Source organism: Tiliqua scincoides, chromosome 1, assembly GCF_035046505.1.
Source record: "Tiliqua scincoides isolate rTilSci1 chromosome 1, rTilSci1.hap2, whole genome shotgun sequence".
NCBI lineage: Eukaryota > Metazoa > Chordata > Lepidosauria > Squamata > Scincidae > Tiliqua > Tiliqua scincoides.
In genome coordinates, this window is record NC_089821.1 from 18,609,932 (window position 1) to 18,636,910 (window position 26,979).

A 26,979-nucleotide genomic window follows, 5' to 3' on the forward strand; every position below is an offset into this window, starting at 1 on the left:
AGGCCCAAACGCCGTAGCCTTTCCTCATAAGGAAGGTGCCCCAGCCCAGTAATCATCTTAGTCGCTCTCTTTTGCACCTTTTCCATTTCCACTATGTCTTTTTTGAGATGTGGTGACTAGAACTGGACACAATACTCCAGGTGTGGCCTTACCATAGATTTGTACAACGGCATTATAATATTAGCTGTTTTGTTCTCAATACCTTTCCTAATGATCCCAAGCATAGAATTGGCCTTCTTCACTGCTGCCGCACATTGGGTCGACACTTTCATCGACCTGTCCACCACCACCCCAAGATCTCTCTCCTGATCTGTCACAGACAGCTCAGAACCCATCAGCCTATATCTAAAGTTTTGATTTTTTGTCCCAATGTGCATGACTTTACACTTACTGACACTGAAGCGCATCTGCCATTTTGCTGTCCATTCTGCCAGTTTGGAGAGATCCTTCTGGAGCTCCTCACAATCACTTCTGATCTTCACCACTTGGAAAAGTTTGGTGTCGTCCGCAAACTTTGCAACCTCACTGCTCAACCCTGAGCAGTTACGGCATGCTACTGCAGCACTGCCCTTAGCTCAGTGATTTTCAACCTTTTTCATCTCTCAGCACACTGACAAGGCACTAAAATTGTCAGGGCACACCATTCGGTTTTTGACAATTGATAAGGCACACTATGCTGCCAGCAGGGGGGCTCAAATACCCCATTGGCATTTTTAATAAATGACCTTCCCCAAATTCCTGTGGCACACCTGTGAACACTTGGGGCACACCAATGCGCCACAACACAGTGGTTTAAAATGACTGCCTTAGCTGAATAGCATGAACCAGGATTGAGTTCAGTCCAAGCATTTGAGCAGGAAACACGCTTTTACTGGAGCTACATGAGGTGTCACTTTTTCCAGTGTTGCAACTGAGAGCCCAATCCTGAGCTTGGCAGCACGGCTTCGTGCCACTGAGCACAGTTGCTAACGTGCCATAAGGCACTGCTGGGCTTCTGCCTGTGCTAGCCCAGCGCCAGCTAGTGCTGGGCTAGCACGGGGCAGTCGCCCAGCCTCCGCAGCTCAGTGGTCTCCCAGACCACCGAGCCATGGCACGGTAAGCAGGGGCGGGGAGGAGGCGTTCTGGGGAGTGGGAAGGCCAGCAGGGGCAGAGAGAGGGCGGGGGAGCCATGATGCGGGGAGGGTAGCAGGCTGGAGGCGTGCCTGGGGGAGGGATGGGAGGCGAGTCTGCAGAGCTCTGCTCCGCAGGATCCAAGCTGCTTGTGGAGGGCTCTGCACCCTACACGAGCGCCTTTACCTTACCTAGTGAGTAGCCCCATTGTGGGGCTGCTTACGTTACCTGGGGGAAGGGGATGAAAATCCCCTTCTCCTGAGGTGCCTCCCGTGGTAGCCCAAGGTGCGCAGGATCCGGCGGCAGCCATTCTTGGTGCTGCCGAGCCTGGGTGCCCCAGGCAGCTTAGGATTGGGCTGCCCATAGGGCAAATATCCAAAGTCTCTTCATACAATGTTTTATGGGACAGGACAAGTCACCTTCCTGCTTAGGAAATTCATCTTGGGAGACTCCAAGGGAGAAAAGTAATACCCCTTTTATACCCTCTGAGAGGACATGGAGAAAAAAAAATGGCTTCGACTATGAAGAAAGGAGTTTGATTCCACTACGGCTTTTCAATGTGCTAGCAAAACACACTTATTCGCTATCTTTAACAGGATTAAACAATATTTGGGAGTGGAAAAGAAGCTATTGAAGCAATTCTGGAGAGCAGTTTTGTTTAAAGGTACTGGATGGAATGAATAGATGATATCAAAGTGGTCAAACAAAAACCAAAACAACAAATAAAACTTTGATTTTAGATAAAAGGATGCAATCACCTTCGGACTTGGAAAGTTAGAAAAGTGTTTTGTAACACTGCTGACACATATTTTAATCTTATCTCTTCATGAGGAAATATTGGTATAAATTTAAATTGTTGTGTCCTCAATAAACAGGTTAGAATGAGACATCTCATTCCTCCTCACCCAGGTTCTGAGAAAACCATGGAGAACCAGCCCACCTCTCTGCTGACTCAGGGTGGGATACAATCATTGTGGGCAGGGTATGATTGAGACAATGCTCTTTAACATGGCTCCTTGAACAGGTTATACTACTAAGCTCCATGAAATGACATGTCTGTTGTGCAGTAGCTAACTGGGCAAAGAGACACCTTTTAAAGTGGTGTCCTCTTATATTTAGCAATGGCTGTTGCTGGTGTCTCCTGCATTTTTTTTTAAGATTGTGAGCCTTTTGGAACCAGAGAACCATTTACTGATTTATTTTATTATGTAAACTGCTTTGTGAACTACTCCTGTGGAAAAGCGGTATATAAATATTCTAAATAAGATGATTCTTGTTCTGCATAACATGTGTGTTATTTCTTTTATACCCAGATAAAGTGAACTACTGGTTTAAAATCTTTGCTTCTTGAGTTATTGGTATAAATTGTCAATGCTGCACTTCATCCTGAACCCATGGAAGCAGTGAGGTGTACCCCCACCCTCCGTATGCTTCACGCCTTTTGGTTACCTGAGTAGCTTATCTAAATACTGATGGTGTGAAAACTTGACTGTAGAAGCCCACAAACCCAAGCAGTAGCTCTCAAGAGGAACATATTCTCTCTCTCTCTCTCTCTCTCTCTCTCTCTCTCTCACACACACACACACACAAACACACTCACGGAATACTGATTTTGGAAAAGCTAGTGCTGTTTTAGTTGGAAACAGTTGCACTTCTTCTCTCAAAAGTCCTAAAGAAAAATCTGAACAGAACTACTAGCTGAACAGCACCATTTCATAAGTTAGTCTGTTTAATTATTTGCTAAATCTTAAGCCAGAACCAGCCAACTTGTCTGACTGGTATAATCTGAACTTCTTGCAGCCACTTAGATATTTTTCACATGCGACTCCAAAACAAAGTACTAGCTCAAATAGGCTTTTCGTTTTCAAGATCTGACTATCCAACATGTAGTATCTCAAAACAGTGTAATATGGTTAGATAAACTTATCAAGTGGTCAGTATAAAGTTTTGTCTCATGTAGCACGGTATCCTTGGGGGTTCTGTTCTGGAACATCCCCCCCCCCACAGTTAAGTGAAACCATGGAAAACCAGGGACATCCCCCCCGCCCACCCTCCAGAGGTGAGGGGAGCCAAATGTGTGTGACACACACTGCACAACTGAAATTGTTGACACACACTATGGACAACTGAAATTGTTGAACTGGTACATTAATTGCAAATAAACAGATTCAGGTATGAAAACTAGGCTGAATAAAGAGAATTTGAGTTTCCCCCCCTTTTTTTGAACACAGAACTAACCACAAATATTTATTATTATTATTATTATTTATTATTATTATTATTATTAACAGTATTTATATACCGCTTTTCAACTAAAAGTTCACAAAGCGGTTTACAGAGAAAAATCAAACAACTAGTGGCTCCCTGTCCCAAAAGGGCTCACAATCTAAAAAGATGCAAAAGAACACCAGCAGACAGTCACTAGAAAAGACACTGCTGGGGTGAGCTGGGCTAGTTACTTTCTCCCTGCTATAAAGAGGAGCACCCACTTGAAAGTGTGCCTCTTACCCAGTTAGCAGGGGTTAATTTTACTGCAATAAGGATTTCAAACACTTCTAGCTTCAGTCAAGTCTCTGCTACAAAGAGCCATTTCTTCTAAACAAAGCTATTCCTCTCATGGTCACCTGAGATATAATCTCTCAAAGTTAGTGCAACGTATTTTAAAAGTGCTGGGGGGGGGGAGAATGCCTACAGATTTGCATGTTCAGTATCTTGAATGCACAAAAAAATTCATGCTATTTAGTTGTCTTGAGCATCTAAGCAATGAGTGGGAAGGCAAGATACAAATTTCTTAATACAACTTAGTAATTAAATATAGACATGTTCTGTTATGATAGATCAAACCTTTGGCCAGAATACAACAATTATTTCAAACATGAATAATTATTGCTCGTACATGGAAACTCTAGCACTACACAATTACTTAAGGCAGAAAGTGATATAGACTTGCTTTCCCTTGAGAATGGTCATGGTTCTTTCTACAAGTTTTTGGATATAAATAATTCCTGCATACTGCACTTGTACTGAATTTCCTATGACAGTACTAGAATGTTTATTTTCTGTTACTCTGTTAACTTTAGATTGCAAGACATTTATGGCAGTTCTAAAGATGGTGCAGAATTTATCATACCTGTTGCTTGTTGTTAGGTGTGTATGGCAGCATGGTGGAAACATGAAACATGATCTCATAGTCTTTGTATGTTGTATAAAGAGAGTGGGTGCCAGTTGAATCAGCTGCAGTTAAAATAAGAAATGAGATCCAGTTTACTGTTAAAATTAACACTTATGCAATCTGCAAAACTGCAACTCTTTGAAGACCACTGACATCCAAAACAACATTTTTGATGTCCTACCACATGCATTTAGTAGCCTTTCTAAGAAACACATCTGTTCATTTTGTAGACGTTGGTTGTTCACATCTCTTCATGAAGAAACAAATAAGAGTCAGTAGTTCTTATTAAATATAAAAGGTTTATACTAATAAAGTATTTAAGCCAAATGAACTGCTTGTGAGCAAGAGTAGTATTTTAACACAGGCTAGAGGAAAAACCAGTCCTTCACTGAGGAATCAACATTATTCTTTCCTCTCCTCCCACCCGGCCTTTTAAAATTTTTTCCTGCATGAGATCCCTAACATAGCAGGGGACAAAATAAATTATATGGCATTGACTGGGGATGGTCACTTAAATTCAAAAGAAATAAAGCAATTTCAATTTTGTACATTCAAGCTTGACATTTATTAGAGCTTCTAAATATACCAAATTGGCTTTTAAGAGATTTTGGGCTATTTCACGTTTTAATAGTTTTGCTCTCTGCTGCTTATAGTCATAACGTCAGGAATAGCAAAACCATGGCAACAGGAAATTTACTGCAACTGTTTTCAAAGACTTTTCTACCTTCATGATGCATTCTTTACTTTCTTATACTGCAAGTGAGATAACTGTAGACCTCGATAAACATGGGTCAATCCAAACACCATAAACAAAAGGTCACAGGTATAGGTGGTATTAAGCAAAAACCACACAGTGAGAAAGTGTTTATGCATGACAAATTTCAGGTTGAAGACTAATTTCACTGTAGCTTTTTTCCTTAAGAGTATACGTCAGGATGTTGGCAAAAGTAACAACTGCATTCTTTCACCATGGTTCAATTTATGAATAAAGGTAGTAACACTGCTATGACAAGCTTAACTAAGTGTGCGTAGGGGAAAACTATGCAGGAATAACCAACATTAAATTGAGATTGTAAACTCATTGGGGCTGGGACCTCCCTGATGCTTTTGGTATTCTGTAAACTAGGGGTGTCCAAACTTTTTGGCAGGAGAGCCACATCATCTCTCTGACACTGTGTCTGGGGCCAGGAAAAGAAGAATTAATTTACATTTTAAATTTGAATAAATTTACATAAATGAATATATTAGAGATGGAACTTATATGAATAAATGAAGGTTTTGCAGTAGCTCAAGGCCTATAAAAAGAGTAATAGCTAAGGCCTTACTCTTTGTGTCCAATTGGGCACGGTACTTTTCAAATCCCTTGAGTCGAACTCGTTCTCCCAGTAACTGAAGAAATTCTTCAAAGGCTGGGCCTGCTGATTCATTATTGTACATTTCCTCTTCTGTGCTTTGTCCAGACTTGCAGTACATGATCCCCACTTTAAGCTGATAGCTTAGCTGTAAATACAAACAGAAATGCAAAGTTTGCATTCTTATTGGGCTACCTGGTATCTGCATTGAAAGAACGACTAGGAAAGTCCCTTCCAAAGTTCACGTTCATTTTCCTTCCCCTTAAACAATGAAATATATCAGTTAGTCTAACTGATATAGAAGTCCATGTATTATATGCCATATGCTAAATAAATAAATAAATGAAATAAATCAGCTGTCTCCAAGTTGTGACCCGTGTTGCTGGGGCACAATGAGTCTGGGCGCTGGATGGTGACGGCAAAGCCTTACCATTCCACTGTACAGCCAGCCTGATGACTACAGAGCTTCTCTTCAGGCAGTCACTTTTGCTGTCTGGCACCCCAGAAGACTCTGTGCCCCAATTTCCCAGGGGAAGTGGCTGCCTGGTGTGAAACTCTGCAGAAAACGGGCATGAAAACTGCTGGCTGTATGGTAGAATGGTCAGGCTTCGTGACTGCCACCCAATGCCCGGACTCATTATTCCAGAGTGACGGATCTGGCCCATGGACCCAAGTTTGGATACCCATGAAATAAATAAAAGGTGAAAAAGTACCTTGCATATTAAATTCATGTGTTTCAAACTGCTTCACAAGATTCATGCTATTAGTATTTCCAATTTTTCCAGGAACATACAAAATACAAAGAAAACTGAAGTGTAGCAAAATCCCCCCTTCCATATTAACCCAAAGATAATATTGGTGGTAACTAAGGTTAGCCCAACAGAATTATCAGTCAAAAGCACAGTCAGTGATTCTTAGCATGACAAGACTTTTCAAGATATTTGGACATGGAAAAGCATGTTTTAAAACCCAATCCTAACTCCAGCAACAAGGATTCCCTGTCATGATGGACATACAAGGTATTTAAGAGCCCAAAATATAGTGGTATCGATCCTGAAAGAGAAAGGTGAGTTAGGTTAGAATGGTGTGTGATGGAGAAGGGGGCAAAAGAGTGCAATAAAAATAGCAATGTTTTTGTCTCAAAAACAATCCCATACAACTTGTGCATTAAGGCAATGAAATCTCCATCTTCCAGAACATTTACTCCTAAACCAACACCAATATTAAAGGACCTTTCACTTGCTAAATGTAGTAAGGAAAAACAGATAATCAATTCATTTGAAAAGTTTTATTTAAACTGGTATTTCACTCCAGAAAGGAACCCAGAGGACAAGAAGCTCTCTAGGGGAAAGACGGACTTTCATGAAACACATGTAGCACAACCAGAGTTCTGAATCCATTTAGTGGAGATTTTCAAAGTTCAGCCATGATCCAATGTGTGTCAATTTCTTTACATCACCTAAGACAACAGTGACTTATGTGAAAGATCATATTGTGAAATTAAACATAACTTTCTTTAACCTTGCTTGTGAAACAAATTTAAATTCATACCTGAGTGATTTTTACAGCTGCAGTATACTCTGCTTGCAAATATGCTAACCCAACTTGTATTTCTGGTTCTAAAGAAATGTGTGTTTAGGAGGATTAAGAAATTCATTAGAATGACTGTTCCTCCTAATTGAACAACTGCCAAGTCATATCAGGTATGTAGGGAGATAAGAATTGGCAGCAATGAAAGTCTGCTTTTAATGTGGCCAGATCTGCTTTTAAAAGTCTGCTTTTAATGTTTAAAAACCATATGCAGCAAGTTCAATAGCTGTCTAGAAATATTTTTGTTGGGGCCAGTTTAATCATGTTTAGCATTCTGAGGATTCTACTAGGATATCTCAATAAATAAAACACACCCATTGCCATCTCTAGCTGTTGCTGCTTCGTCAAGTGTGGACTGTACCCCCTCCTTCTTCAATGTGGCCAATCTACACCAACAGACCCATGAAATGGAGAAGGAGAGTATAAAACAGCATGGAAAGATCAACACAATAGTTGATCTAGCTGCTATTGATCACAATATCTCTAGCTGCTGTTGCTTCTTTAAGAGCAGACTTTAAAAAAAAAAAGATTATCAGCCCCTTGGGACAGAACTTCTACTAATACGTAGGAGAAATAAATACTTGTTAGCTACTGTGGGCACCTCCCAATGGGGAGAAGAAAGATGGTAAGGTGGGGCCTTGTTAACCACAGCAGATACAAAAAACCATGGATAATTAAATCAGTGGTTTAAGCCCCTATAAGTCCTTGGGAGGTGACCACAGGTGTGCTCTGGTCAGCTTCAGAGGGCTTTCTGAAGCCCACAGTGGCCATGGGCAGATGCGCTCTGATTGGGCCAAGTCAGGTTCAACACATGTCCAGGAGACCCATGCTGAGCCAGATCCGTGGATATACAATTCGTGGATATGGAGGCCCCACCTGTATATAAATATTTTTAACACTAATTAAAAAAAATAAATGTCACTGCACACGTGGATACACAGGGTTACATCCAGACTAATGCTTCTGTGAATGGATCTGCACTCTGTGAACTTGTGCCCCCTCTGAGAACAAAGAGTGCAAAGGATCCTTGAGGGAGTCAAAGAGGTCTTCCGCGCAAGAGGAATGCTCCTTCAGTTCTTGGAAGGAGCTTGTATTCACAGAGTGTGCATCTATACACAGAAGTGTTACTCTTGATCTGACCCATAAGTTATGTATATTGACATATATAGTTCTTGAAACTAAAATGTCTGGAATTCCTTTCACGATTATTATTTTATTCCTATAGCACCATCTACGTACATGGCACTTTAAAGTGAAAAGACATTGCCATCTCAAAGGACTTACAATTTAGCTACTGTCACGAGGAATAAAACAGAGGAAGGGAAACTGAGATGGATGCAAAGGTAAACTAAGATGCAAAGATAAACAGTGTCACATCTGACATTGCAACATTTGGCAGACAAATGGGAGCTTGCTTTTCAAGGTGAGATAATGTTTTTGTAATGCTGGGTCACTAAAAGATTTTACTTTGTTGTTTTAAGACTTACCCCTTGTTCATCAAGTTTCATGAGCTGTTCTGTGACTTTAGGTGTGTTGAAGGCCAATCTGAGGCAATGTATATTCAGTTCTGGAACCACATGTTCAAGCACTTCTTTCAAAGGTAAGCCTCTGGCTGTACAGTGTTTTGCAGTTGAAGGTATTGCATCTTCCAAGACAGACCCTCTTAGTGTTGTAAGCTAGGAAATAAAAGTTATGTGTTAAGTCATATGTACAGTATCGGGTCAGGGACCAAAAAAGAAGTAACTGAGGAATCCTGAGATTTTGTTCTTGAAACTGATAGTACCTTCAAATATTATGGTGATGGAGAAAAATCAGTATTTAAATTACTGAAGTTGTGCATGCTTCTCCTGTTACAGCTCCAACATCTGAAGGGATCACCACTGAGAAATGCACGTTTTTCTTTCACATTTATGCCGTGTAAAGTCACTGCAGACACACAAGCCACTTCTGCACTCTGTTTTAGTGTTACTAAGTAATGTGAACAGTGGCTCTGATTCAATGAGTTATGCACTTCACTGCTGCATGAACTGTGGTACCAAGACAATGTGAAATATTTAAGTTATCCATCTTTATAAAGCAAATAAACAGTACTGCATACAGTAGAATTTTTTTTTTTTACTGGAGTTTAAGTGACCAGAAGTTCATAGTTTGTGGCTACTTTGCATTTAGTTTACCTTTATAAAACTGAATTTCCTTCGTAAAATTGCAGCAGGAAAATTTAACAGTCAACTCAAGCACTATCAGCAGAACTAAAACATATAACTTGCAAATAAAACAGTTTGATTGCATGAGGGGTTGCTTTCAGAAGAAGGTGAACAAATTTGCTAACCCATGAAACTTCATAAGGGCTTTTGTGTCCACACAAATTCTCAAGTTTTCTGCAGTTACATAGTTTCTAAAACATTTGGAGATAGCAAAAGTCAGAATTATTTAAAACCAACAGGTATTTTGCATAAATTGGAAGAATGATGCACATGCTATAATTTTTTTTAAAAGTATGAATGCAACCTTTTTTATATGCTACGGGGTTCCTATAAACAGTTGTTCTGGTGGCCTGAGCATGTATCAGATGTACAACTATAGGGCAGTGGTTCCCAAAGTGGGCAGTGGGACTACCTATGGGGGTGGTAAGGGGGTGGCAGGAGCGCTGGAGGTGCTGGGATAATGGCATCAGGTTGGCAAATGACACTTCAAATTTTGGCCTCTGCATAGTGCTGAAATCTGGTGGAAATTGTCAGAACTTTTTTAGAAAATACACCAACAAAGCTCTAGTCAGATTAGTATACCAAGTTGTCAGAAACTGTTGTCACAACATGCGTTTGTCTCTTTGTCATTGCACAGAAATAGCAGAAATAGAAAATCAAAGAAGAAATGTTGACAATAGTTTGAAGTATCTGAAGTGTGGCTTTATATCTAATATAATGAAACAATGGATTGAACTTCCAGATGGATTTAACTTTTGAAGACGGCACATACAAGGCAGACAAAGAACTTAACTTGCTATTCAGTCACTTGACAAATTTCAAAAGCGGCCAACACTGTCAAGCATGTTCATAATACTTCCTGACAAAACAGCAATACATGCATCAGACAAAATTTCATTGTTAATTGCCAAATCTAGAAAGTCACATACAACTGGTGAAGAACTCATCCTTCCAGCAGATAATGAGATTCTGTGAACCATTTTGCATGTCACCACATGAAATATTTAAGAAGGTTCCTCTCAAAAACAAGCCAGTGCAAATATGCATAGATGCAATGACTGAAAATGTGTAACATACATCGTGTAGCATACTAACAACAACAGGATTCGATTACAGCTGAACAAGTCAACTTTGTCAGGCAATGAATCTTTGTTTCACACTTTTGCGCACTTTATAAGAGATGACAGTTTGACTCAAGGGTTATTTCCAAAGCGATTAAGAACATATACTAAAGGGAAGTCAATATTTCATACTACCGAGCAGTTCTTCAAAGACAAGGAAATTCTGCTTACTGAAAGTACACAAGTACTTGCTTGTGCAACTGATGAGCACCATCAGTAACAGGTTGCTACCATGGGTGAGTTTCTTACTTAAAAAAAGCAGTGCCAAGTTTCTTTACCATTCACTCATTGTCCAACATCTGGTTGCAAGAAACCTCAGTGATCACCTGCACAAGTCGTTACACACTGTAATTACTGCAGTGACTGAAATTTAGGCCCATGCTCTCAATCATCAACTATTCAGGAAGCTCTTTGTTAAGAATGATGAAGATTTTGGAAGTTTGCCATTTCATCCTGAAATTTGTTGGTTATTAAATGGCATCAGTGCGAGGAAAAGTTTTACAACCTTTTCCACACTATTGCTTTTAAAGACACAAATGCTTTGCTCAATGATGAACTCAAAGTGATCAGTCATGCCATTGCTTATTTATCAGAACTATTTGCAATGTTCAACAAAATGAATTCGCAGTTGCAAGGAAATGAGGTCAATCTTATTAAGATCAAATCTCTACATGCATTTCAAAGTTTTTAAAAGAATTTGCAGTTGTAAGGAAATGGGGTCAATCTTATTAAGGCCAAATCTGTTGTCCCTACATTTATTTCAGAGTTAACTCTAATCAAGCACAATATATGCCATTGCAAACAATACCAGTTTCTAACCTTGTCTGAACTAAAAGTAAAAGGTGATATATAAGATAAAGACCTGCAAACATTTTTGTGACCATTTGGATATGCTACATCAAGCAATTTAAGGATCATCAGATGAAAATTCTAGATTGGGTGATAAATCCATTTTCAGATATGAAGGCAGTGGGTGTAGTGGAGGATAAAATAATTGAGCTACAAAATGACATTGAGCTGAAGCCAAAGTTAAGAAAAATCATATCAAGAGTTTTGGGTACAGGAGGAAATTGGTTCCTGCACCATGGAAAGTAGTTAAGAAGTTCCTTGTTGCATTGTAAGAAATAGCCTACTTCTAAAACCAGGAGGTTGTATAATGGCCTGTACACTGTGATGGACTTTTCCTCCATAAATCTGTCCAATTTCCTTTAAAGGCATCATGTGGCAAGGGGTTCCACAGATTAATTACATGCTAGGTAATTACACATGTTTACTCAGAAGTAAGCCCCACTATGTCCAATGGGGCTTACTCTCAGTTAAGTGCACAGGACTGAATCCACTGTCATTTAGAAGTTAAAGCTTGAAATCTAACAAAAATTTGTTACACCTAATTTTGTTTCTGTTTTGCCCTCTGCTGTTTCATAATAACTGCTTACATGCAATAAAACAGTAAGAGCCAGAGAGCCAGTGAGGCAGTATTGCTGAAACAGTCAGACTTAATTTCTATTGGAGGGAAATACAAAACAAAAACTAATGTCTTAGCAGTTACAATGGGTACAATGTCACAAATTCACAAGGAAAGACTTTGATAACTGGGTGGGGGGCTTATTAAAAATGATCTTTGGAGTAGTACTAAGTGCACTATAATGCATTGTCAAAAACTATAAAAAGATTCATGTGCAGCAGGTCTCACTTGCAGTGTGCAGCATAGATTTTTTATTTATTTAGCATTCTTATGTTACCCATATGCTGCTTACCTCACTAGTTCTAAAAATGATGCGGTAGTTGTACTGAGATCCATTCTCTTTGATTTCTTCAGGTTTTTCTCTTCTGATGCTGACAGCCACAGGACCAAGGTTCTCGTCTGCTCCAAAGTAGTTCCAGTGTTCTTGTGCATAAAATGGGAGAGGGGGAGAGAAAGAAGAAAACCATTAATATCACATTTAAAAAATAAGAATTTTCCATCCCCATAATATATTAAATCTCCAGAACAGCTCACAGAAAATGATACTGTTCTACACCTGAACAACCCAACCATCCACGGGTGTATGGGCAGAAGTGAGATGCGAGTCAGAAGCAACTACCAAAATTACAATAACACAGGCCAACACACATTTTGCTTCCTTAAACTTTACACCAATTCTTGGGTATATTTGGGGTGTTGATACCAAAAAGGGCACCTGTTTTGCCCTATCACGTCTAGTTTTGGAGACATGGCATAGCCTCTTTAGTGAACGGTTCAAGCAGCTTCCTCATGAGGAAGCCTACACCATGGCTTCCTCATGAAGAAGCTACTTGAATCATTCACTGAAGAGGCTATACTATATCTCCAAAACTAGACAATTTCTATTTCTTTACTCAGCGTGTGGTTGGTCTGTGGAACTCCTTGCCACAGGACGTGGTGACAGCATCTTGCCTAGATGCCTTTAAAAGAGGATTGGACAAGTTTCTGGAGGAAAAATCCATTACGGGTTACAAGCCATGATGTGTATAAGCAACCTCCTGATTTTAGAAATGGGCTATGTCAGATGCAAGGGTGCAGAATGTAAAAGAAATGTAAGAAGAAATGAAAAGAATGAAAAGAAATGTAAGAAGGTGATATGGGAGGCCAAGCGAGACTATGAGGAACGCATGGCCAGCAACATTAAGGGGAACAATAAAAGCTTCTTCAAATACGTTAGAAGCAGGAAACCCGCCAGAGAAGCAGTTGGCCCTCTGGATGGTGAGGGAGGGAAAGGGGAGATAAAAGGAGACTTAGAGATGGCAGAGAAATTAAATGAGTTCTTTGCATCTGTCTTCACGGCAGAAGACCTCGGGCAGATACCGCTGCCCGAACGGCCCCTCCTGACTGAGGAGTTAAGTCAGATAGAGGTTAAAAGAGAAGATGTTTCAGACCTCATTGATAAATTAAAGATCAATAAGTCACCGGGCCCTGATGGCATCCACCCAAGGGTTATTAAGGAATTGAAGAATGAAGTTGCAGATCTCTTGACTAAGGTATGCAACTTGTCCCTCAAAACGGCCACGGTGCCAGAAGATTGGAGGATAGCAAATGTCACGCCTATTTTTAAAAAGGGAAAGAGGGGGGGACCCGGGAAACTATAGGCCGGTCAGCCTAACATCCATACCGGGTAAGATGGTGGAATGCCTCATCAAAGATAGGATCTCAAAACACATAGACGAACAGGCCTTGCTGAGGGAGAGTCAGCATGGCTTCTGTAAGGGTAAGTCTTGCCTCATGAACCTTATAGAATTCTTTGAAAAGGTCAACAGGCATGTGGATGCGGGAGAACCCGTGGACATTATATATCTGGACTTTCAGAAGGCGTTTGACACGGTCCCTCACCAAAGGCTACTGAAAAAACTCCACAGTCAGGGAATTAGAGGACAGGTCCTCTCGTGGATTGAGAACTGGTTGGAGGCCAGGAAGCAGAGAATGGGTGTCAATGGGCAATTTTCACAATGGAGAGAGGTGAAAAGCGGTGTGCCCCAAGGATCTGTCCTGGGACCGGTGCTTTTCAACCTCTTCATAAATGACCTGGAGACAGGGTTGAGCAGTGAAGTGGCTAAGTTTGCAGACGACACCAAACTTTTCCGAGTGGTAAAGACCAGAAGTGATTGTGAGGAGCTCCAGAAGGATCTCTCCAGACTGGCAGAATGGGCAGCAAAATGGCAGATGTGCTTCAATGTCAGTAAGTGTAAAGTCATGCACATTGGGCCAAAAAATCAAAACTTTAGATATAGGCTGATGGGTTCTGAGCTCTCTGTGACAGATCAGGAGAGAGATCTTGGGGTGGTGGTGGACAGGTCGATGAAAGTGTCGACCCCATGTGCGGCGGCAGTGAAGAAGGCCAATTCTATGCTTGGGATCATTAGGAAGGGTATTGAGAACAAAATGGCTAGTATTATAATGCCGTTGTACAAATCGATGGTAAGGCCACACCTGGAGTATTGTGTCCAGTTCTGGTCGCTGCATCTCAAAAAAGACATAGTGGAAATGGAAAAGGTGCAAAAGAGAGCGACTAAGATGATTACGGGGCTGGGGCACCTTCCTTATGAGGAAAGGCTACGGCGTTTGGGCCTCTTCAGCCTAGAAAAGAGACGCTTGAGGGGGGACATGATTGAGACATACAAAATTATGCAGGGGATGGACAGAGTGGATAGGGAGATGCTCTTTACACTTTCACATAATACCAGAACCAGGGGACATCCACTAAAATTGAGTGTTGGGCGGGTTAGGACAGACAAAAGAAAATATTTCTTTACTCAGCGCGTGGTCGGTCTGTGGAACTCCTTGCCACAGGATGTGGTGCTGGCGTCTAGCCTAGACGCCTTTAAAAGGGGATTGGATGAGTTTCTGGAGGAAAAATCCATTATGGGGTACAAGCCATGATGAGTATGCGCAACCTCCTGATTTTAGGAATGGGTTAAGTCAGAATGCCAGATGTAGGGGAGGGCACCAGGATGAGGTCTCTTGTTATCTGGTGTGCTCCCTGGGGCATTTGGTGGGCCGCTGTGAGATACAGGAAGCTGGACTAGATGGGCCTACGGCCTGATCCAGTGGGGCTGTTCTTATGTTCTTATGTTCTTATGTTCTTATGTTTCTGGAGGAAAAATCCATTATGGGGTACAAGCCATGATGTGTATGCGCAACCTCCTGGTTTTAGAAATGGGTTATGTCAGAATACCAGATGCAAGGGAGGGCACCAGGATGAGGTCTCTTGTTATCTGGTGTGCTCCCTGGGGCATTTGGTGGGCCGCTGTGAGATACAGGAAGCTGGACTAGATGGGCCTACGGCCTGATCCAGTGGGGCTGTTCTTATGTTCTTATGTTAGAATGCAGGTCTCGTTATCTGGTGCAGGTCTCTTGTTATCTGGTGTGCTCCTTGGGGCATTTGGTGGGCTGCTGTGAGATACAGGAAGCTGGACTAGATGGGCCTATGGCCTGATCCAGTGGGGCTGTTCTTATGACATGATAGGGCAAAACGGATGCCAATTTTGGAATCAGCATCCCAAATTCATATCAAACCACCATGAAGTTTGGGAAAAAGTTTTCTGACCCTCAATTTTGTAGGCCTGTGTAATCATATTGAAATTATGTAATTTCAACCAAAGCCACAACAGGTACTGCTGCTGGCTGAAACTATATCATTTAGTTCAGTGATGGCGAACCTATGACACAAATGTTAAAGGTGATACACCACAACATTTTGGGTGACACGTCAGCATTAATCAAAACCACTGAGTTTAACTTGTATTTCATTTTTTGTAATTACAGGTCAAGCCTACATATCTGCGGATTTTTGATCTAGGGGACACCCACTGAGCCACATTTGATCCAACCTGTAGCCTCTGGAGGCTCTTCTGAGGCTAACAGAGGCTGCCTACAACCTCCATGGGCCTCAGAACAGCTCCAGACGCGACATGACCAAGGCTCTGGTTGCGTTCAGAGCTCAGTGGACACAGAAATCCACGTGATTTGATATCACATTGAATTCTGTATCCACGAGGGGTCCAGGAACGGAACCACCCTCACAGATAACGAGGGTTCACCTATATTTGATGTTTATAATATATATCCCCACATATGATTGGACTGTACTTTTTTTAAAATAAATGAATATGTAAATAATTGTTCCTCTTTAGGGTTTGTGTGTGTGTGTGTGTGTGTGTGTGTGTGTGAGAGAGAGAGAGAGAGAGAGAGAGAGAGAGAGAGACAGACAGACATGCTAGCAGAGTCAAGTTAGGCATTTTCCAAATTGTTGACATACCAAGACCAAAAGGATCATCATTACTAAACTAGTTCATGTCTACTTCACTCCAAGATTTTCATGGAAGGATCTCATGCATGACAATAAACAAATTTTCAGGTATAGAAAACAACCATCCCACCTACTTTGGGCCTTATGGCAAGGTCCACTTTTACTATTTTTTCCAGCACTGTCAATCAAAAATATTGTTATCTAAAACTGATAAACTTCTTTATAAACGATGCACAGGTTGAGCCTCATTATTTGTGTGGTTTCCATTCCAAACACTCATGTGGACACACATATAGCAAATCAATTTAAAAAACAAAGTTTCTTTGCCCTGGTGATTTAAAAACAGCCTTGCTGACCTTTGTGATGTAAGATAAAAGTCATTAAGATGACAATCCATCAATCAGTCGTCCTCCAAGCACTTAGAAAGACGCTTCACTCAGCCCCTCCCTTCACCAATGCAAAGTGATCACCTTTCTTTCAGGTGCTCAGGGGGAAGGGAGGGGTTGCCTGGAGAGATAAGGATTGATGGGTTGTCAGCCAGCTGCCCTCTCTCTCTTTCTCATTAACAGGGCTATTGTTAAAGAACTGTTCAGTTTTTTAAACTGATTTTAAAGGGATGCATTTTTCCCCTTCTCCAGGGATCAGCACATTCCTTCTCATTTGCAGGGGACATTCATGTTGAGTCAAATCCCTGTATAAAAAATCCGTGTGTAAATAGGCTGGACCTGTAGAAGAAGAATGAGAACTGTGTATCAACTTATTCCATTGTTTAGGATTATTATTATTAACTTTATTTTTACCCCGCCTTTCTCCCCGAAGGGACTCAAGGCGGCTTACAAACTAGGTTAAAACAAATTAAAAAACATAATTTAAAAACAGATAAAAACATAACATATCATAAAAACAGTAGTCAGATAAGGAAAAAAAATAACCAGGTAAAAGAGCTTTAAAAGATTTTTAGAAGGGGAATTTTTCTTTTCCTGTTCTTTAAAATGTACTGTGAAATGTAGGGTCACGGCATAAGTGGTCAATGTCAGTGAGAATTGGCTGACACTTTCACACCACTGATGACTTTGCCCAGCACCCTCCCCCAGACAGTGGGATATGGGAACATATCCCAGAAAACCTTGCAACATTGTTGGTCTCTAAGGAAGGTTTCAATTGGCCAATAGGGGAGAGGATAAGGAGAAGCCACCATACAAGTCTCTTGGCCTTCAGGGGCTTGGATGGTAACTTCTCTTTCCTTGTCCTTGCTGATCAATGCAGGATGAGGGTCTGATAAGGCAGTAGGTACTTTTCCTCCTATGAGGGTGGAAGGTTGAGGATCCAAAACCTAATTCTCTCCTATTCTCTGCAAAATGTTGTGGGGGGAGCAACGCAGAGCCTTTGCCGCAAGGCCCCCCACAATTTGGTACCACCACTGGTAAAATGCTATAACCATATGGACATTTCCACAAGCCATGTTAACAACAGTTTCTTTTATTATACACTATGTGTACATACATACACCTTTGTACATACCAGTTCCATCCCAGAGTTCTGTACTAAAGTCAGAACGTAGGTAGGTCAAAACAGCCAACTCTTGCCAGCCCAGCACTATCATGCCTGTGCAAAAGCACAACAAAGGGCATACTGTGCTTGCAAAAAAGCATGACGCAGCCAATCATGATGCTGACATACACAGCTTGGGGGAGTCAGTGTAAACATAAAAGTAAGCCATTCCTTTCCCAAATTTATATATTTATGGCACTTTTATCCCGTCTTTAAGAACATAAGAATATAAGAAGAGCCCTGCTGGATCAGGCCAAAGTCCCATCTAGTCCAGCTTCCTGTATCTCACAGTGGCCCACCAAATGCCCCAGGAAGCACACAAGCCAGCAGACACAAACTGCGTCCCGGTGCCCTCCCCTGCATCTGGCAATCAGATGCCTTTCTCCCCAAGGGGACTCGAGGTGGCTTACAAAAGAGCAGGTACAAAAAGGTAAAAACGCAGTTAAAACAATTGTACTCTGTCCTAAAAATCCATAAAACCTGAAAATTGTTTTATAGTGGTTTTAATGTTTTAAACTGATGAGCAACAGCAACACCTAAAAACGACAATCCTGTAAAAGCCAGATATTAATTTAAAAGGCCAAGACTCAGAAGGCTTGCCTGAATAAAAGAAGTCTTCAGGCCGCACCGGAAGGTCTGCAAGGACAGAGCAGTTCGTAGCTCAAGAGGGAGGGAATTCCAAAGAGTTGGTGCCACTACTGAAAATGCCCTATTCTTGCCACTGCCCCCCGCAATTTCCTACGCCAATGTTTCTCAAACCGTGAGTTGGGACCCACTAGTCGGTCGCAAGCCGATTTCAGGTGGGTTCACATTCATTTCAATATTTTATTTTTAATATATTAGACTTGATGCTGTCATGGTATGTGACTGCATTTGGGGATATATTACAGATCTGTACTTTTAACAGGCTACTATATAAATGCTCTTAACCGTGATATCAATGGGACTTACTCCTGGGTAACTGTGGGTAGGAATGTGGGTAGGTAACAGCCTAGGAATGTTAAAAAAATGTACCTGCTTGCTGACATCACTTCCAGTCATGACAGCACTTCCGGTGGGTCCTGACAGATTCTCATTGTAAAAAGTGGGCCCCGATGCTAAATGTGTGAGAATCACTGCCTTAAGCAGTGGCACTTGTAAAAGGGCCTTCTCTGATGACTTGAGAAGGCGAGTCGCATTGTATGAAAATAGTTGGTCCCTCAAATATCCTGGCCCTGAATTGTAGAGTGCTTTAAAGGTCAAGACTAGCATCTTGAATTGGGCTCAGAAACAAATGGTTAGCCAGTGTAGCCACTGGAGAAGCAGCCAAATAGAGTTGCATTCTGCACTAATTGCAGTTTCCAAACCGTCTTTAAGAGCAGCCCCACGTAGAGTGCATTACAATAGTCTAGTCTTGATGCTCAAGACTACACTACAAAAATGCTCGAGTACTATCAAATAATGCTCAACTCTTTGCAGCATCTTTTCCTCAGCTTATCCCTTCTGGTTTGAGCTTTACCTCATACAAGGTGGAAAGCTTAGTCTAAACACTAAGTCTAAAAGTCAACTTGTAAGAAAACTCCTCTTTCTTCCCTAAAATAACAGTTCTCTACATACGCTGAAGCTGACTTAGGAAGCAGCCTGTCACAGTCTCCATTCTGACTAGAGCTCTAGGTCACATATCACATACAGACTTCCTCTTTCAGATGTACAGTGGACTCTTATGACTACCTGGTATCAACAGAGAACAATAGCCTTGACTGAAACCCAACTCACACTTAAAAACCATTTGATCAGAGCGTGGAGAGGAGGAGCTAGACTTTTATCCCCAAAAAGGGGATAAAAGAGTGCTGCCCACTACGGTTGAGAGAGCCAGAGCACGATGGAACAAGGTCCAGAGAGAATAAGATACAAACTGGGCTTTGAAAGATGCCAGCCAAGCCAAGATGCAAGCCATGAGGTTATCTAGTTAGTAAAAAAGTTAACTCCTAGGGAAATCTTTCCCTCCGGCTTCAGGAGGATGCTATAAGTCAAGGAACGCTTACTCTATTTTTACTTTATTTTGGAACTTTGCCTCTTAATCCAAACTATTGAATTTGATTAACCATCCACTTTTTATCTTGTTCCATTTTATTCCCAATAAAACTATTCTTTTGATTAAAACCAACTTGCTTAGTGATTTAACCTATATAGAACAATTGACCTCCTGCTCCGACATCTTGCATGATAGTGAGAGGTAGCTTAACTATGTGTGATTTTTGGGTATGTGTGGATAAGAGAGGGAAATAAGTGAAGCAAGAAGGTTGGTCAAAATGATTCCCAAAATTCTCCCTTAGATAACTCAGTGTGAAGGCTGTAGGTTGGCAGACACACCCCCAAGCTTAGTGAAGGAGTGGAAATGTGACCCTGGAAACATGACCCTTACCCTGCATTTCTGGTGGCAGTGGAAATCTACCCCATATGTACCATCTGGGCATGACTGTACATCTGGTTTTGACGTGATTCCCAGGGTGGGGTGAAGCATCAGATTTCCTGGAGGGAACCTGGTATATCTCAACAGAACCTGAGACAAATAGCAAAGTACTGTGGTACAGTATATGACTGCTCACCTTTCTGATAGAAGAATTTCCGAAAATAGTATGCGCCAAGATCTACATGTTCAACTATGTATCTTTTCACTCTGTCCAAGTGTAATACCAGATTTTCCTTGGGTACTTCAAGTACAGCCACTCCTGCATTTGTGCAATGTGAGCTTAGAGTAGATTCAAAAGAGGCACTTTCACAGCCACTGAAGGATCCAGAGTTTGATTTGGAAAGGCTGATCTTTCTTTCTCCTTCTCCACCAATCTCATTACGAAAATAAGGACAACTCATCACAAGATCATTGCTTTTATCATCTCCTTGGTCCATACCGAGACTTCCCTTGGAATTCAAGTCTTCAGTACTGCCCATGGGGGAATTAAAACTTGCAGAATGGGACAATGGCCCTGAAACTAAGGATGCCGCTGCTGCAGCAGATGCGCCAGTCGTTGTATTCCTTCGTTTAATAACGTTGTGCCGGTTGACTGCCACTTCATTTAAATCAAATAGTATACTCTGAACATCATAATGGGCAAAACACTTTGGGCAAGTCCAAGGTCTGACACTGTCTTCAGATCTGCTGTCCTCAAGGTCTGAAGACTTCCCGAGATCCCCTTCACCTTTGGCATTACGCAGCTTTCGAAAAATGGAAGAATCTCCCGTCTCCGATTTTGAACGCCTCTTCAGTGGTTTCTCCCTTTCCTTAAATAGTCGGAGGTTCTCCCTCTGAGTAATGGGCCCATCTATTACATCCAAAGAAAACCCTGAACCCTTACTTCCACTAGCGATGAGGAGTTCACCAAACTTGCTGGTGGCCTGAACTCTCTGATCAGACTTTTCATCTTTATAACCTTTCAATAAATCAAAAAAACTATCCCCTGATGTACCCTGCTTATCTATTGATGAGGTGCTGCCATATTCTCTGTGCAGTGCTGGTCCAGATTTATAACTGGGTGAGATACATTCATCATAGCTATCCACATCAAGTTCACTTAAGGTAATGTCACTATTACTACGCTGTCTGATTCTGCGAAGAGCTTTCCTTGGGGAGCTGTGATAGCCATCAGGTGTGAGAAACCTAGAATCTAGGTGCTCAGATTGTCTTGTTTTGTTTTTAAGTGTGTTTTGGATACTCTTTAGCATGACAGAGTCACTGGTGTTTAAGTTAATGGAGCTCCCCTGACTCCCAGGACTACTTTTTGAAGACATGCTATCAAGGCAGCTTGATGTATCCATATCTTGGCTTGATCTGCTGTTTTCTTTGACATTTTCCTTTCTTGGAGGCCAGTCAGCAATCCTTGCCCTAACTCCCATTTTAGGTACTCCAGGAGTAGAGGTAAGGTGATGAGACCCATCATTTCGTGGAGGGCCTACCGGAGCCATCACTGAAGATCCCAAGCTGCCATTCTGTGACCTAAAGCGTCTCATGTAAAAGTCATCTGAATGCACTTTAGGAGTGCCATCTGATATGCCAGTGGCAACAGCCCTTTCAGTCTGGGACCGCTTCAAGCTGGTCATCATTAGAAAGTATGTTTAGTGTTAGTAAGCTCCAAAAGAACTCACAATCATCTCTGCCTTTTAAACATATAACTCTCTTCTGGAGAAGATTCTCCAGAAAATACAGAGGTTGCATGAGATCCCAGTTGCAATCATTTAATGCAGCAGTTAAAAAAATATAGAAGTTCAACTCTCGTTTAATCACTTCTGAGTTTGTAGATGCTTAATTCCTCCATTTTAGCAAGCCCTCATCTTTTCACTCTTCCAAAACATCTTGGCATTGCTCAGAGTACCAAAATTTCAATTGTTGAAACCTAGAGAAAGAAAGAAAGACTAAGTGAATGTTCTATACACTTATTTGCATTTACGGAGACAATTTCTATCTATTTTCTTGCTTTAAACATATAGGAAGAAAGAAAGACAAAGTGAATGTTCTATATACATATTTACATTAATGTAGACAATTTCTATCTATTTTCCTGTAAGCAAAGCCATGGAAACAAGGGAACCAACATATTTTGTTGCTTTAACCACAGATGATGCAAGTTACTTTTCTATCAATAAAACAGACATTCATTGAGATCAACACCTGCAGAAATAGTACCCTCACCTAAACCAGCAAAATATTGCTGAACAACATGCTGCTCAATTAGGAAACAGCATTTGAGATTTCTTATGCAAATAAACTTTTGACAACACATATAGTTGAAGACCAGATGTAATTCTGAGCTTCTTCCTGCAGTGGGAGACTGGAAAGAAGACTGAGAAACCAGGCTACTGCTATTCCCTTAAATATGTCCAAGGTATGCACTTATTATTTATGAAATGCTGTTCTACTCAAGATGCCCAACAAAACAAATACAACATCACTCCAAAGCAGCAGTAATACAAAAACATACAATTATCAATTCTCACAGGAAGCTCTCTCAAACACAGAAATATCACAAATATGATAAAAGGAGTATAAAGATGTTGCAAGATGGGCTTCTCTGGACAGGGAGTTCCAAAGAACTCATGCTACAAGTCCAACAATCTCAACTCTCAATACTGAGTCAATCCAGTTGGGCCTTGACAAAAGTTAACCTTACTGTTCTAGAGTGCTGTTACAACCTGTGGCATCAGTTAATTTTCTTCACTGTCATCTGCTCACTTGCCTGGAGAACCAACAGGCAGGCAAATGATAGTGAAAAGCAACAGCAGGGGGTCAGGAGTTGCTGATGGGCACTTCTGGGAAGCTGAACCCTCAAGTTGCTGCCTTGGAAAGCAATCTGCCAATTTCAAATATGTACAGTCAATTCTATATCCATGTCACATTCCTGGCCAGGGCCACTACTTGGGTGCTGGCTAATGAGGGGTGGGGACATTATAGGGAAATGTTTTCCCAACAGCAAAAGTGCCCTGCTCTGACAGCGTAAAATCCCCAAGAAAGACACTCCTGCTCAAAAAGTGAGAACGATTAGATCTAGAAAATCCTTAGAGAAACCAGAGTAGGGTTTTTCTAAGGGCACAAAGAGATGGACAACATTCAGGGTAAGAAAAAAAAAAAGATGAAGATAGGGTGAATCCCACATGTTCATATTTACATTACTAATATTAAAGCTGCTTAGAAAAGCAGACTGCAAAAAGCAAGTGAAAACAAGTATTTCTACTATATTTTTACCTGAAGTTCCACAAGAAAAAGGAGCATGTGAAAAACAAAAAGTCAGTCCTTGTAACATTTATGAATATCATGTAACCTTGACCTCATACATGAATGAATATTTTCTACACTCATGAATTTTTGCGCATCAAAATAATAAATGTTTCACCATGACAAATAAAGCACCTTTTCGGTTTTAATGTTAGAAGGTTACAGAGACAAAAGACTCTTCCCACACCATACTAGTGCTTAACTGATTACAACGTGCTATGCTGTTCTCTAAAGAATCTAGCCCCCACCCCACACATACACCTCCACAAATGTACCCTGGCGGGGAACAGACAAAGGCAAGGGCATGTCAGCATAAAATTCTGCACTGCTGTATACATCCTTTAACACAAAGAAGAGGATCCTATTCAAAGACTAAACCAATTACACAAAATGTGGCCTTTAAATACTTGCCAAGTCTATGCATGTAAGGATGCTGCTGAACCAGCACCACATTGACAGAGCAGCATTGTGTACAAATCAAGGCTTCTGACAGTACTAGGGAAACCAGCACTTTCTGCAGTCTCTTCTCAAAAGTAACAAGAGCTTGCTTCCACAGTAATTAAACATCCAGCCAGAACATTTTCTGCCTAAAACCACCAGCAAATTCCAATCTTACTTGCAATAAACAGTGCACAGACACACACAAGAAAAGCTGTTCTATACATATGCATCCTGGAGCCTTTGTGTATTTAAGCAACACCTTTTGCTTGCAATGTTCACATGCTTTCTTGGTAATTTTTTATTATCCATAATTACAATAAAGCAGTGCTTACATTTTTAAACAACAATTGCAGTGACAGACTGCCCCATTTCCTTCAGCAACACAATGGCTAAATTATGAATTAACAAGCAAGCCACTCTAAATAACTCATGTTTACAATGGCCCTTCATGCACTAATTTACACTGAGCTTACACAACAGACAAGAAAGTTCCATTCCACTCTCTGTTTCAGAAAAGCCATTGTCTTTAGATTTAGAAAATATAAAACAGACATAGAAAAATGCTGCTGTACACAACTGTCTGTAAGCAAAGAACTGGAGAGCTACTGAAATTTCAAAAGTAAAAGAACAGGAAAATAAACTATATGAAAATGCAATTTTAGATAATTTATCAGCATATACTCATATGAGGGATGGGAGACTACATAGAGTCCTTTTTTGAGAAAAGGAAATTTATTACTAGAAGAAATAGAGAAATGAACGTATTGTGACTATGTTTGAAAAGCTGTAAAAGTGAATGAATGAAGAAACAAATATAGTATCAGTTGACATTAAAAAAAATAAAAGAGCAAGCTATGAATACTTATTTATATTTATAGGGGCAGATCAACTATATCTATAGGGGCAGATCAACTATATATATATATTATAGGGGCAGATATATATTTATAAGGGGCAGATCAACTTAGGCACATTCCCAAGAGCCTACCTCACTGGCAGCCAATGGGGTTCTCTCAGGGGCTCTCTAAGGAAATTGAAAACAACCCCTATGGGCCTCTGGAGAGAGAATGACATGGCCCAAACACATCCTCCTCCTTTCCCTTAGCCAGTAACTCCCAGGTGGTGATCTTGCTGTGTGAGAGCACTGCAGGGCAGGAAGGAGATGCAAAAAGAAACTGGCCCTGTCCACCCATTTATCTGTCTGCAGGGAGCTGGCTAGATGATGGGCTCCCAGGTAAACGGGGGGGGGGGGCAGGCAGAGTTGGGGGTGAGAAAAGGTGAGTGTGGCATACTGCAAGGGGAGGGAAGAGGAAAATTGAGTGGGAAAGGGCAAGCTGGGGGGAACAACAGGGGAAGGGAATGAGGTGAGAGTCAAACAGGGTGGGGAAGAATGTCACGCATAAGGAGGCTCAGAACTGTACAGTGCACCAAAGTCCAGCAGAGCCTGGAGCCAACCCTGATATATAAATTCCTAAATAGGGCTAACAGATCCTCAGAAATATTTAAAAATTATACAGATAGACAACTGCTGCTTTCTTACTTACAACTGCTCTAAAGTCATCTGTGATCTTTCTAAACAAGAAAGATCACAAAGCAAGAAAGGTTTTGAAAACTGAATGCCACCTTTAAAGAAATTTAATGACTTCCACCAATCCACTCCTAAAGACAATTGCCTTGGGCTCTTAAATATTGGAGTGGAAAACAGGGAGAGAAACAACCAAGACAGACAATGCGATATCTCAGCAGGGAGCCAAGTTTTATAAATAAAGTACTATACTAGATTTTCTAAAATTAAAGACACAAATAGGAAGGATACCATCATAATTTTGCCTGCTTGACGTGCTGAAATTTTGCTTGTATACATTTCTGTCCTTCCTCCAAAGAGCTCAGGGCAGCAGATTACTCTTCCCCACCTCACTGTACCCTTAAAAAAGAACTCCCTTGTATTAGAGACAGTGACTGGCCCAAGATCAGACATGGCAGAGTGAAGATTTGAATCTGCATCTTCTCAGTCCTAGCGTACGTATTAAAGTTTTGACGTTATTTACAAATATTTTTAAAAGCACAATGATAATGGTGGACCCCGTCTGCGGAACATTTGGTAGCCATGATTCCAAATTCTGGCAGAAAGACACCAAGAAGGATAAATAAATAATACAAATTGATATTACTGTGTCCCATCTAGGGCAGCACACATGCAGATATCTCATTTTATCCTTGCAAGCAGATGGGTAGATTAAGCCGAGGGACCGCAACTTCCCCAAGTCCATTCAACAAGCTTCACATCTGAGCCAGCACTTAAACCCAGGCTTTATTCAAGCCCAAGTCCAATACTCTATTGACTGCAACATGCTGGGTCTCAGCCCCATAACACTTCTATCCCATTCAAGCATCCAACATTCATTCACAAATCAGATCTGGGCAACTATACAAGCCTTAACATTTCCAATTGTTTGGAAATATTGGTTGGTGAACTAGAACAGTAGGAAATTCAGGAATGCTATGCGTGGTTTCCACACAAAAATGTGATGATGTAAACCTAGCGTAAAAGAGGAATTTGGAGTGGATGTGCAATGCCTCCTACTCACCTGTTTTATGGACTCATTGTATCTTCCACACTCTCATTGGCTAGGCTGAGTGGAAGGCAGCTGAAAATGCCAAAGTAAGGGTAAGATCTTCTCACTTTCCTGAAGAATTATCAAATGCCCAGTCCACCAACCAGACAGGTTAAAGTGCTGGGGAGTGTCTCATTTGGTGAGTGACAAGATTACCAGATGTCAATTAAACCAAAAAATCACCAAGAATCACTCACTGCCTGGTACCCAATTCTTATCTGCTGCCCCCAACACAATCTCAAAGGCCAGCCATTCACTTCCATTAAGGAAACATCACCGAGGCATTCAGAGCAATTAAGCCATAATCTAACACAG

At 41.1% G+C, this 26,979-nt stretch overlaps 1 protein-coding gene across 2 annotated transcripts in view; it reads right to left on the bottom strand.

The window, feature by feature from the left end:
* SIPA1L1 (signal induced proliferation associated 1 like 1) overlaps nucleotides 1-26,979 on the bottom strand; it is a 200,031-nt gene that overhangs the window by 50,230 nt on the left and 122,822 nt on the right. For both annotated transcript variants that reach the window (XM_066631765.1, XM_066631761.1), the window contains exons 3-7: nucleotides 20,451-22,232; nucleotides 12,307-12,437; nucleotides 8,712-8,900; nucleotides 5,608-5,782; nucleotides 4,241-4,344 (exon numbers count right to left, since the gene is read on the bottom strand). In XM_066631765.1, the coding sequence (XP_066487862.1) occupies nucleotides 4,241-4,344; nucleotides 5,608-5,782; nucleotides 8,712-8,900; nucleotides 12,307-12,437; nucleotides 20,451-21,942 (2,091 nt within the window). In that variant the 5' untranslated portion in view covers nucleotides 21,943-22,232. The remainder of the gene's footprint in view (nucleotides 1-4,240; nucleotides 4,345-5,607; nucleotides 5,783-8,711; nucleotides 8,901-12,306; nucleotides 12,438-20,450; nucleotides 22,233-26,979) is intronic.